This window comes from Cyprinodon tularosa, unplaced genomic scaffold, assembly GCF_016077235.1.
Source record: "Cyprinodon tularosa strain WSP-4 unplaced genomic scaffold, ASM1607723v1 ctg88, whole genome shotgun sequence".
Classification (NCBI taxonomy): Eukaryota; Metazoa; Chordata; class Actinopteri; order Cyprinodontiformes; family Cyprinodontidae; genus Cyprinodon; species Cyprinodon tularosa.
The window spans coordinates 1020810-1034183 of NW_024039651.1; the positions used below are offsets into that span (position 1 = coordinate 1020810).

At 41.3% G+C, this 13374-nt stretch overlaps 2 protein-coding genes across 6 annotated transcripts in view; one reads left to right on the forward strand and one right to left on the reverse strand.

The window, feature by feature from the left end:
- zdhhc8b (zinc finger DHHC-type palmitoyltransferase 8b) overlaps positions 1-1272 on the reverse strand; it is an 89980-nt gene extending 88708 nt beyond the window's left edge. For 2 of the 4 annotated variants that reach the window (XM_038273602.1, XM_038273599.1), the window contains exon 1: positions 956-1271. In XM_038273602.1, coding sequence (XP_038129530.1) covers positions 956-1059 — 104 coding nt within the window. In that variant the 5' untranslated portion in view covers positions 1060-1271. Of the gene's footprint in view, positions 1-955 lie in introns of all 4 variants that reach the window. The other 2 variants (XM_038273601.1, XM_038273600.1) reach the window with 2 other exon arrangements.
- Positions 1273-3781: 2509 nt separating this feature from the next.
- Positions 3782-11140, forward strand: pgam5 (PGAM family member 5, serine/threonine protein phosphatase, mitochondrial). 2 transcript variants are annotated; one of them, XM_038273633.1, is made up of 6 exons: positions 3782-4277; positions 6849-7024; positions 7109-7234; positions 7313-7401; positions 9382-9515; positions 10651-11140. In XM_038273633.1, the coding sequence occupies exons 1-6, from the start codon at positions 4048-4050 to the stop codon at positions 10799-10801; spliced, it is 906 nt and encodes a 301-aa protein (XP_038129561.1). In that variant the 5' UTR covers positions 3782-4047; the 3' UTR covers positions 10802-11140. The 2 variants fall into 2 exon arrangements, with proteins under 2 accessions (XP_038129561.1, XP_038129562.1); XM_038273634.1 differs by having other exon boundaries at positions 3783-4277; positions 9385-9515.
- Positions 11141-13374: the final 2234 nt, after the last annotated feature.

Consider the following 13374-nt stretch of genomic DNA (forward strand, 5'->3'; position numbering starts at 1 on the left):
ACATTGACCTAGCCTCACATTGAATGTTTACACACCGCTGAGCTTTCATGGATTCATTCTAGACGACATGTCTGATTTTCTCCCGACCATCGTGGGCAAATTGCTTAGTGCGCAAACAAGGATTCTTCTTCTTCCTCTCAGATGTAAACACAGAAGCATGGCGGGGGTACGAGTGAAATTGAGTTCTTTCTGTTAAATTGAAAGACCATAGTAGCCACGTTTGCTCAGCCATGACTTCGTCACATTTTCTTTTTTGGGCTTTCCATACAAAATTGCACAAATTGCCAAGGCAGTGGGTTTCACTCTAGTGAGCTTCATATTCCTCTTGTATTTGTTTGGCTTCTGGATAGACGAGTCAGAGCAGCTCCATCTCACTGCGGAGCTGATTCCGACGTGGTTTTTTAGTCGTACAGTGTGAGCAGATAGATCGCATGAGAGCGTCGTGCTGCACATACATCGTGAGCTGTGAACTCACACTGTCGAAACCCTGCGGTTTCATCATACAGTGACTACAGAGTGAGCTTTACCTGCATGCACAGTGTATGCCTGGCTTTAGTGGGCCGGTGTAGATGGAAAAATGCAGAAAACCGTTCCCAGTCTGAGCCTGGCTGTAGGGAGCAGAGAGAGGGGGCCCAGGTCGCCCAGGTCAGCTTTAATGAATGGAACGCCTCTACAGGCACATATCATTCTCCTAACTTTGATCCTTAGAAAAACATCTCATCTCATCAAACATCCATCAAGGACACTGCAGCGACCTTAATTATACCAGATGAGCAGAAAGTTTCCCTCTTTGATAAATAATGCACCATAGCTGCAGACCTGCTGTCCACCGGGGGATATTCTCCCACTCCTCCCACAGCAGTGGACCAAACCTGCAGCCACCGCGGCCCCACTCGTGAATGGGCGCACAATCCAGACACGCACAGGTCGAGTACATGAAGCGTTTCAAACTTACGTGAAAACGAAAAATAAAGTGGTGGCTCCCACCAGGAGCGTGGCAGCGGTGGACACCGGGATGTATTTGGTGGCTTTAAATCTCTTTCCAGCGCTGTGGGGCATTCTGTATTCTCCACATTCCTCTGTTATTTATTCCGGTCGGAGGCGCGGATGTAGAAAAGGAGCGTCCTGCGTGGAGTGGGTGGCTATGCGGGCCGTTTTCCTTGGCTCTGAGTGGGGAAAACGCGCTCCTTCTCTGCTGTGGGTGAAGCCGCATCGGTCCACGACGTTCATAGGCAGGAATCCACGGAGAAATCCCACCCTTCCAATCCTGCCAACTGTGAGGTCACAGAACCGCTCGGAAAGGTGGAGCTTCGCTCTAAAAGCATCAGAAAATGATGAGAGAGAAGAACCGTGATTTTCACTGATAATTTGCCTCCCACCGGCAATTAGTATTGCTATTTAATCTACTGGAGGGTTTATAATATGTTCATTCACACCAAACTCCACAAAGATTTTAGGACATTCGTTATTTCTTAGTTATTTTTCAGTTTGCATAAACTTTTAAAGGCCAATCAGCGTTTGCGCTTCCGTCTGTTAAATATCTTATTTATAGTGGGTACGCTCCATTTGTAATCCGGCGAGACGACCGGTACCCCAGGTGGAGCGATCAGCTGGGCAGGAATCAGAATAACTGGGATGTGTTTGATTTCATTGATTTACACTGAACATTGCATAGTTTTTGCTGTGGTGATGCAAAATGAAAATAAATCGTAATAAATAAATGAAATAAAAAATAACATATAAAAAAAATAAAAACAATAAGAAATAATTGCATTTTTTGTTTTATTTATTCTTTTTCTTCAGAACATATTTGAATTTCACTTACAAAACAGGCATTTATAGGATAAATGTATTGATTTGTGTTCGTTTTTTATATCATAAACTAGTAAAGCTCATTGTTCAACACAACCGAGTTAAGATTCTTTATGTATGCCATTAATTTACATAATTTTAAGTTAAGACATTCTTTTTTTTTTTTTTTTTACATACTGTTAACCTTCCTTGTTCCTTTGTTCAGGGATAATTACACACAAGATATGCTTTGGTAAAAATAAAAAAATAAAAATTTGTATTTTCCAAAAATGAGCTCAAACATATCTCTATTGAATGCTTTCCTATTGTTGAGAACACAAGATAACTATATTACACTAATATTTATATTTCTAGATAGTTAGAGAGATGTCTTTTAGTGCATTACATATACGTATAGGGCCCAAAAACATTAATGTATAAAAAAAATAATGAATAGCAGCCAATTCCAATGCAAAAATCTATATATCATGCAACCATAGAAGTACAATTTCAATTCCATCCATCCAGGAAAATATGGATTTGCTTCATTTTAAACATAGCATAGCATATTTTTTTCTTGTAAAGTTGGAGATATATTTTATTTTATGTTGCATATCCCAGTAAATTGTTTTCCCCTTTAAATCTCAGCTCTCCCTACTTCTCCCTGTGCTGTTTTAAAAGATTTACGAACCTTTTTACTAACATAAGGATGCCAGAAAATAAAAATTTCAAAATACGTAGAAGCTCTGGAGTCAGATTTTTTTAACCTGTAACTGGGAGTGCTGGTCCTCTGAGAAGTCAAGCTTTTTTAACTAGTAAAGAAGAACAAATTATGTTTTCTCAATTTTCCTGCATTATAATACTAACTGGTATAAACTTAAATTTATTGCCATTTTTTAGCTGAAAGAGGTCTGTATGTCAAACAAACTCTGGATGTGCTCTCTTCATCCTCTGACATGGGAGTTGGCTCGGAGCTCGTCTGCCGATCACACTGAGCCTGGTTCTGCTGGAGGTTTCTTCCTGTTATAAGGGAGTTTTTCCTCTCCACTGTCGCTACAAGCATGCTTAGTGTGAGGGATTGCCTTCGAGTCAATGAGTCGACACAATCAGCTGGTTTTCCTTAGACAGAAAACTTTGAATCAATTTGACTGTATGATCTGGTGAACTGTAAAGTGCCTTCAGATGACATGTGTTAACTTAATTTTTAAACAACCCATTTCCTAAGTTTTACTAGTAGCTGAACCCAACCCCTGTTACCTTTGGCTAAAGTAAATAGGCAGAAAGAGGGGAAAAAAGTGGAAATTATTGGTGGGGACATGTCCACACCAGTCCTTCACAAAGTTACTCCTGAGAGAGAGTGTTTATTATTTAGTGATTTAATCTGAAAGTCTCAACTGTCGCCTTGGTTCAATTTACAGCCCAAACAGAATCCATTGGTTTTGCACATTTCTATTAGTAACCTAAATTTTGAGCATATTCTACAGCTAGAAAAATGCATTTGCTGATCCCTCACCATACAAAACAAAAGTGCAATAAAAATCCACAAAACAACACAAACTCCCTGAAATTTAACCCATGTTTCCCGGCCATGCAGAAATGTGAAGATTAAAGGTTCTGAACTGAGGTGATAAGAGATAAAAATAAATCATTGACAGTTATTGAACATGTACGTTTCAGACAATAATAATTTCAGATCTTACAGGTTGCCTTTGACCTTTGACCTTGTTTCATAGTTAGAAACACACCTCCTGAGGAAATAACTCCTCCTCCGTTTCCTCACCTCTACCCGGTTTGTCAGCAAACCTTATTTTCATGTGTCGTATCAAGTGATTGTGATGGGATAATAATATTTTTTATTTAGAGGAAACAGTAGAATAAAACTTTAATTGCTGCTTTCATTATTCTCTGTCAAGTTGCTCTAACATCTGATATTTGCATTAGAGCGCCCTCTAGTGGAAAAGCGCAAAGGCTCCAGAAAAATAGCGGAAACAAACCTGAATTGACCCACACCGGCCACCGTACTGTTTGTAGGCGCCTCTCTTTATTAGCTTCTCTTCACATTCAAATACTTTTTCAAATCAGATAACCTTGTGTTTTATATCAGTGAGACAGCGAATGCTTTTATTGACACCGCTGGAGTTTATGCGAACAGCTAAACGCCTCTTAGCTGTAGAAACGCGGAGCATAAATAGCGTCGTGTCCTATTTAGAGCTCAGCTAATTAGCGCATCTCTTTCGGCCTGATCGGCTCCGCAGGATGTCGTACAGGAGAACTTTGAAACTTATTTGCGGCTTCGCCGGGGGATCTGCTGCGCTCGTGTTCGCGGCTGCTGCCGCTGATTCCCGCGGCTACTTCGGGGAGAACCGTGGGAGCGGAGCGAGCCGGTGGTCCGGTTTGGCCGTCCTTTACGCAGCGCAGCCAGGCTGGAGCCCTGGCAGCCACACGCCAACCCCGACCGGACCAGGCTGGGACTCCAACTGGGACAAGTAGGTTCATTTACACATTATCGAACATTTTTCAGCAATGGCGTACATATCCATAAGCAGCTATATGGCAAGCCTTTTTAACATAAATTAGGTTTCGGTTTCGTCTGACATCCATAATTACGTTCCAGATGTCTTAAAATACATTTTGACTAGACAAAACCACATTTTGACTTTCAAGAATCGTAATTTAAGATATCTGTATTTACATTCTGATTAGGAAGAATAATAATTCAAGATATCTTAAATTACATTTTGCCTAGTTAAAATTCCTTTCAAGATAGCTCAAATTACGACACCGGATTTGTCACTGAAAGCATCACACGCTGATTTAACTTTTCCTCCTTTGGATTAAACTGACAGTAAGCAATTTTTTTAGGAATGATCCTCCTGGAAGCCCATTAAAAAGCATTTTGACTAGTCAGAATGTCAATTTAAGATATCTTTAATGGAAAAGCTGAATAGTTCAAGATATCTTTAAATTTGTTTTGTCTAGTCATTATTTGCTTTTAAGATATCTATAATTGAGTTTTCACTAGTCAAAACTGCATATCTCCTTTCCTAAAATACATTTAAGATATCATGAATTATGGTGGCATTTGAGATATCTTTAATTAGAAAAATAACTAGTCAAAACTAAAATCAAGATATCTTGAAATTACTTTATCACTAGTCGTAACTGAATCGTAGATATCTGAAATGTGTATTTCAGTTAGTCTGTAATTCATTGTAGATATCTTAAATTGACGTCTCCATACAAGTTAATGGTAAATCTGCCGTCATTTCGACTAGTCAAAATATAATTAGAGATATCTTAAATCGCTAAAAAGTCTAGTCATAAAACAATTTGAGATATCTTGAACGTAAAGGTGGTACAACCGAATTTATGTTAAAACGGCTTGCCATAGCCAGAAGTTGCTTATCACCGACACCTGGTTGGCCCCGTACACAATTTTAGACCAGGACGTCTCTTTGTAGACGTAAAGGTGTGAAAAAAATCCTTTTAAACCCACCTGATACCGTAATGACTGACTGCAGCGGACTGTATTTATACCCCAACGCATGGCAGATTTCTACATGACGGTGAGCCGGCAATATACAGTGGTACTTTTAATTATTATGTTAATAGTAATTAAATAGTATAGTATAGTTCATTAGACGGTTGGTAAAAAATACACTCTTATAATATGTTTCAAACCGCAATAAAGATCTTAACAGAACAATGTATTTGGGTATTTTATTTTTTATGCTACAGCTTGGAATTATGGGTAATCCAGAGCGTAGATAAGCGTAGATAAGCATCTCCCTGAAGTTATTTTTTGGAACTATTTTTCCGGGTGTGATGTGTGATCAAATACTACTTAGAATTGCATAATTGTATCTTCTAGGCTGATGTATGGAACTTTATGGGGCCCAGCCAGATAATGTTGCTCATGGGCCTGTTGTTGTGTGGTTACGCCACTGTCTTTCAGTATAATGTGTGAAATGTGACTGGATTTCAGCTAAAGTCTAATGGCTGCTCTGGTGATTTGGGAATTTGGCCCCTAAAGAGCCCTCGGAGGACTGAAAATGAAATTGAAACTGATATATAAATCAGTAAACTTTATATACTTCTTTCTCTTTTTATAGTAATACTGGGTAAAGATGACACAGTTTCAATCTAGCAAAGCTTTTACACAAAGATATCAGATTAGGATCACTTAACATGAGCTAATAGGCTTTATTCAAATTTGCATAAAACATTCAAACATTTGAGTATAAATTCCAATTTTACATGTTTGTTAATCTCTTTTTTAATTAAGTAGAATAACCCTGTGATTATAATAGATTGATATTAGATTATCAGTCAGGGTCTTTGTTGGGGTTGCCAGCCAGCATTCAGCTGCTTTACAATAGTTTGTTGTTTAACATAATGAAAATAAATAAAATAAATTTAACTTTATTGATCTCACAATGGAGAACTGCATTTAACCCATCCCCTTGGGGAGCAGTGGGCGGCCATTGTGCAGCGACACGGGGAGCAATCAGGGGCTAAGGGTCTTGCTCAGAGACTCAGAGTGGCAGTCTGTGGGAGTGGGTTTCAAACTCATAACCTCAGGATTCCAAGCTCTATGCCCCAACCATTAGGCAGCAACCCCAGAGTTACTCATAAGACGGCGTTATTGATCCCAAGTAGGGGGATTTTCCTTGTCTCAGCAGAAACGTCTGAAATATCTATCAGGCATTTGGTCAGTCTGACCTTTTCAGTCGATAAATACTGATTTCCTGCTATACGGGATCAGAGACGTTACAACACTGGGTCAGTTTGGACCATACCACTAGAACCTCAACCCTGGTGAAATGATTCAGGAATGAGGTTAGTGTGGCTGTTAATCCTGTGGACGGATTGTCGACGACACATAAGTCAATTTAAAGGCCAGCAGTTTAAGCCGAGTCTAGTCTAGGGATTTGTCGGGTCGCATCAGGAGATTTTCCTTGAAGTGCATTTCAATCGTTCTTAGGTCAACTATGTTGTTTTTTTCTTTTGCCCTTTAAGTTGAGCTTTAACTAATCTTAAAATCATGGTTTTACCAGGAGAGACCCATCTGTGCTGTCCAACGGAAGGAGGAAGAAGGAGAGCGTGACTGAAGACCCCAGCTCAGAGCAGGACAACAGCAAGCCCAAAGCAACGCGCCACATCCTGCTCATCAGGCATTCCCAGTACAACCTGAGCGGAAACGGCGACACGGAGCGGATCCTCACACCTTTAGGTCTGAACCCAACCTGCTGCTTTGATTGAAGACCGCTTTTCCACTCAGATGTTTTCACATGCGTCTCCTCTGTTCGTTCGTCAGGCCGGGAGCAGGCGGAGTTAACGGGTCAGAGGCTAGCGGCGTTGGGTTTGAAATACGACGTTCTGATCCACTCTAGCATGACCAGGGCTACTGAGACCGCACATATCATCAGCAAACACATCCCAGGTAGTTAAGAGGATGAAACCTTGAAATACACACGACTGTGTTTGGGTTTTTTCACCCCAAAGCGTTTCTCCAACGTAGGTGTGGAGCTGGTGAGCTGTGACCTGCTGAGAGAGGGGGCCCCTATAGAACCGGTTCCACCAGTCACCCACTGGAAGCCCGACGCTGTGGTGAGTGAACCAGCTCTGACTCCAGCCATTGATCAGTCTTTTTTTTTGCCTGTTCATCCTTGTTGAGCTCCCTGTTTGTGAGCAGCTATCATGTAGATCAATACATTGGTGCACCGCTGCAGGAATGAGGTAACGTCTAAAAGGTTAATGATGAGGAGTCTGGGTGTTTCAACGCCTCCATGCCTAAAAAAAAAAACTATCTGAACCAGATTTTTCTGTATTAGAGGGAACAAGCTACGCAATCTGCTGGGTAAAAGCATTCCCCCAGCATAATGCTGCCACCACCGTGTTTACCGGTCTCATTTTCCCTGATTAAAGCTCGTTTAGGTGGACCACCGTATCTTGGGGCTCCATCCACAACCTGAGGCTAAGAATATAGTTTAATAATCTGAAGTTGGTTCTTAATCCAGGACCTCAGGGCCCACTGTCCTTCATATTTTAGATGTATCTACTCAAGCATGTCCTCTTTGACGGCCCTCAAATGCTGCAAAAGCCCGTTAATTACTTTTTAATTCAGGTCAGGTGTGTGGAGGGAGGGAAATACCTAAAACATGAAGGACAGCGGGCCCCGAGGTCCAGGATTAAGAAACCCTGGTTTAGACTTCAAAAAGTCTTTGTCACTGGTGTGTATTTTATCATTATTTTCTTTTTTTTTTGGTTCTGCTGCATGTAAATGAAAACTAATTTAAAAATCAATGGACCACAGTTAGCTGCTGGTTAGCGCTGGACTGTTTATTTATATAAAACCAGTGAAATGCATAGGGGGGTGGGCTTCGTTAGCGCAGTGGTTAGCACACATAAGCCATGTACGGAGGCTTTAGTCCTCGATGTGGCCGACGCAGGTTCGAATCCTTTGCCATACGTCTCTCTCCCTCTCTCGTCCCCCCTTCCTTTCAGCCCACTGTCCAAAAAACAGCCACTATTGCCGTAAAAACCTCAAAAAAAGAAATGTATACAGAGGCATACACGGCGAAATATTTTCAATCGTTACATGGAGCTACAGCTCACACTGTACGACCAAACCACAGGGTTCAAAAGCTCACAGCTCACGATGCATATTCTCACAGTGTGCGGCCGAACGTTCTGATGCTGTACACACTGTACGTCTAAAAACCAAATCGGACTAATCTCTGCAGTGAGACGGCGCTACTCGAACTCGTCTATCGGGAAGCCAAACGAGTAGAAGAGGAATATGAAGCTCACTAGAGTGAGCTTGGTAATTTCTGCAATTTTGTGCTGAAAGCCCTAAAAAGAAAAGGCGAAATGGCTGAGCAAACTTAGCTACTACGGAGGAAGAAGAACCCTTGCGTGGCATGCTGTAGGGGTGGGTATAAAGTCACGATTCCATTCGAATGACGATTCACACGCCACGTTGCGATTCTATAACGCTGCATCATGATACTTGAAATATTGCAATGCATCGCGATCCATTGCAATATTTGCACTGAACATCGTTAGAAAGAAATCCAGCCATTACCAGTGGCTGACTGGCTGTGTGTGATCTGGATAGTGTCTTCAATTGATACATAACTGAAAGCAACGATTATTTTTCACACCCTTAGCGTGCCCACTGAGCGATTTTCCCACGATCACCTTACTGCCTTACTTACTTCCAGACTGAATTTCAACCATCTTTGATTCCTGATAGTGATGTGGTCGTGAGATGCTGATCACCCTTCTTTACCCCCTGAGCAATCATTCTGAAAGTCGGTCTGATCGAAAAAAAATTGTTGCGCGACTGGAGAGTCGGCCAGAAAAGGGCAAAAAATTTGAGCGGTCGTCAACATTGTTTAGCTTTCTGGATATTAAAACCTTATTACCATAAAAGCCCAGCTGTAATTGGTTCCTCTTTGAAATGAATCCCTTCATACATTCCTGGCAGCGCACAGCAGCACCATGTATCGATTTAGCCCCGAATGAGGGCTTCAGTCTGCACCTTATGTGTCAAAGGTAGCTCTCAACCTCTCTACCGTCCTCCAGCAGTACCACGAAGACGGAGCTCGCATTGAGGCAGCCTTCCGCCGCTACATCCACCGGGCTGACCCCAAGCAGAAAGAGGACAGCTATGAGATCATCGTGTGTCATGCCAATGTCATCCGTTATTTTGTCTGCAGGTTTGTGGTGGCGGCGGCTCAACTCAAACCACTGTTTGGTTTTGCTGCTTTTTTTTTTGTCAATTTCATACATTTGTCTCATGCTTTCAAAGGTTTAATCATTATAAAAACGAAAAAATCTAATTTGAATCAGATTATTTTAGAATCAAAATAAACGGAGAGCTTTTACCAACCTGTGCTGAGGGAAGAAGACTAATACTCAAAGTTGGATAGTTTAAAGATTGGTCCTTTAGATATTCACCTGAACTTTAAGACCATATAAAGGCAATTTGCCAATTTTCTCAAACTCTTGCGTCTTTTTAATGATTGCACTGAGTTCGCACCAGAACTGAATTTGGGTTCCAATATTCCTGTTTCAGGATTTGTTGCTACAGTGTGGCTGCCTGCAGAGGTCTGCCCCCTGCTGGTCCAGCAGTATAAAAAAGATAATGCTGTAAATATACTTTGTCGCTGTATTAGGGTCTTTTCAGACCCCTCCAGGGACTTAAAAATAAACAAAAAAACAAGCATGTTTTTCCTGTCTTGCTGGAGACTTTCCTCTAAAACACAGGGACTCAGACGCAGCAGCATGTGTCTGCAATTCAGTGAGCGACTCTCCTCTTGTTTCTCCGTTCGACATGAGTCACAGATCCCTCCTGAATTAAAATGTAAATATTATATTTAACACATTTTCCTGTTAAAGCTTTTGCAGTGAAATAGAACAGGGTGGGGCCGTGGTTTCAGCAGCTATATCAGTCATCCCCTCCAGAATTTAGAGCAGAGAAAACCTAATTTTCTATGCTTTAGTTTTTAATCATTCAAATTCAGATGAGTGATTAATAAAACATTTTTGTGTGGTGTGACCAACTCAGAACACATCTACTGTAAAAATCCGAAATTAGATTTTTTACAGATGTTAATGAGAGAATCCTGCATGTTTTCTATCAGTTTACGTCAGGAGAAATCAGCTTTCTGGCATCAATCTGGTTCATATGTTTTTCTTCCATATCCCAGTCGAATGAGACCCGTTGATCAGCCCTCAGACGTTTACTTCAAACAATAATAACACTGATAAATGCTATATTGTGAATTAACGTATCTAAAAGCTGCAGCTGTACATTTCCCTTCTTATTCAGCCGTCTCTCTTCCCAATCAGGGCGCTGCAGTTCCCCCCTGAGGGCTGGCTGCGTATGGGCTTACACAACGGCAGCATCACCTGGCTCACCATCCGGCCCAGTGGCAGGGTGGCCCTCAGGACTCTGGGAGACGCAGGATTTATGCCTCCAGACAAACTAACACGGACCTAAAGGCTCAGAGTAAAGCAGATTTTTTTTTTTTTTTATGAAAATATGGGTTTCAGGGTTAAAACTTTTTTTTTTCCTCAAGTGTCTTGAAAAATCAACTTTTTATGAATTATTTTCTAAATCAAGCATCAAATGCCATCGCCAAGAGTATTAACAGCTGCATTGCAACTTCTGCTGAATGTAATTCATGAATTTTACACAAGTGACTCATTTTTGAACCAAAATAAAGAAAATAAGGTCTATTTATCTGGCTAGCTGCCCATGCATTTCATGTTAGCTTTAGCTATTTTGATAAAGGTGAGACATGTTTAATGTATTGTGGTAAATAAATTATTTCAAGCAGCTCTGTTTTGTCTCGTTTTCCTGGCCAGAAACGAAATATCCATCCATCGCCTTCCACTTTGACTGCCGTGACCCACTATCGGACTCCTATCGGGCCAATAAAGCCCGATAGGAGTGCTTCAGCTTGACAGCTACCCGCACTGCTGTTGTCCACGAGGGTTGCCGCCACGACACGCACCAACTAGCTACTACAACAATAGAGGCATGGATTTCCTTGCCAGAAATGAAATATTCCCCGGAAAACAAAGTCTCATCACACAACAGCGGGAAGGGTGGGAGTGAAGATTTATTGATTAGATAAAAGCAAATTAAGTTTATACATACAGAAAAAAGAAATCACCATGAAAAAAAACTTCAAAAAAGTACAAGAAGCATGTTGAAATCTTTTAGGTGCGTTTTTTGCAAAGTTCCACATTCATTAAGATTCAGAGACAAGAATAAGAGCACGAGAGTGACGATACAATCTTCTCAGTGACGTGGATTGTGCTCTTTGATAACGGCTAGAAAAATACATTCAGAACAGGTTTCTCTCAGCTAGGCTAAGGTGTCAATTCAGAAATTAAAGATATTTTTTTCCTTTCCTCATCCAAATAAACTGACTCAGCTGGTTCTGAAAAACAGTCACACAAGTCCACTGTAAGCAGAAGACTCTTGGAAAACAAATTGGCTAAGTGCACAATATGGCGGCCACTAACTTCCGGTCACAGAATGTGATGCATGGGACTTCCTGTTGGTTCACGGTCCTGCCAGTCAACCTGGAATGTTGTCAGAGAAAGCTATCAAGCAGAGAGAAAATTAATTTGTTCGGTGTATACAAAAAGAGATTGGCCTATCAATGGGTTGGAGGATCATCACTACACTGTTGTGCACCGAAATGTACTTGTTCTTCACAGTACAATTCATGTATCTTATGCTACATTTACACCAAACCGATTTCAGCAGCAGCAAAGATTCTGCTGCTTCATTTTTGATGCTCATGAAGCGCATCCTGTCAAGTTGTACAAATGTGTCATATGCTTGTGCTCCTCCTGTGTTCAATGGCAGAAAGTGGCTTTGCTATATTTGTTGTGATAAGGCGGTAAAAAATAGTTTTAATATATTTTTATGCAAGAAAGTCTACGTCAAATCATTTTTACAGTCAGTTAATCAAGATTATGATCCTGCCTTCAAATATTATTTCGTTGTCGGAGACACTCAGACCGCCGTATATGGGTGGGCCGCCGTCATTGAGAATCCCCAGCAGCGGCTGCCTCAGGCCGGATCGCTTTTTGGGGGGTTTCCGCTTCTGTTCATGGCGGCTGGAAGAAGAAGTTCGCCATTTCATGTACTTGGCACAAACTGCAGTCACCAGAATATTAAAAGCGAACACATTCTGCGGGCAGGTTTCAACATTTTAGGTTAATTTAGCCATTAATAAAGTTTTAGCGAAGGGATCATTGCAATCTGCATCAGCAGCATTGTGTCCGTCTCCCTGCCAGTTCCCAGATCAGCTTCTCTGATTGGTTGATGTGTTGTGCTGAGCAGCAAAAGTTACAATTTTCCAACTTCAGCAGCTGCTGCTTATGAAGTGTGTCACGCGCCTCTGATGCTCAGCTTCAGCTGCATCAAGATGTATTGCTCCTGCTGCAGGACCTTTAGATGTGCCCTGATGTGGGGCAACCCCGACCACGATTGTGTTTCAGAGGCAACTGGGGTAATGGCGAACGAGTTACGAAAAGAAAGTCCATGCAGAGACAACTTGAGTTGGCTAGGAGTCAAATAGAGTGGCTGAAACTCACAATGCGTTTCTGTCTGGAGCGCTCTGCCAGCTCAGATGACCAAATTCGACACTATAACAATAAGTTTGTTTTATATTCTGTATTTAGCTATAATAACATTTGATGTAGAATGCAAGGTTAAGTGAGCGTTTCAACCAAAATAATGCAAAAAAATTATGTACATTTTGTTTTTTTTGCGCTCACAGGTGAGTTGCTGGGTTCTTCGCAGGTGTGCGATTCACTAAAATTCTTGCACATTTTTTATGTGGTGGGATGTTAAAGCCCGAATCAAGCGAAGAATGTCCTTTATAGACATTTTAGGCAGGTCCTGAAGACAACAAGTGTGAAACTGCGCCATTGTTTTCAGACGGCTCAGAACGGCACCGGAAGTGAACAAAATCACACCTAGGAATGAGGAAGTACATTTATGTTGCCTGGTGCAACAAGCCAATTGGTTAAATAAAACTCTTAACAAAA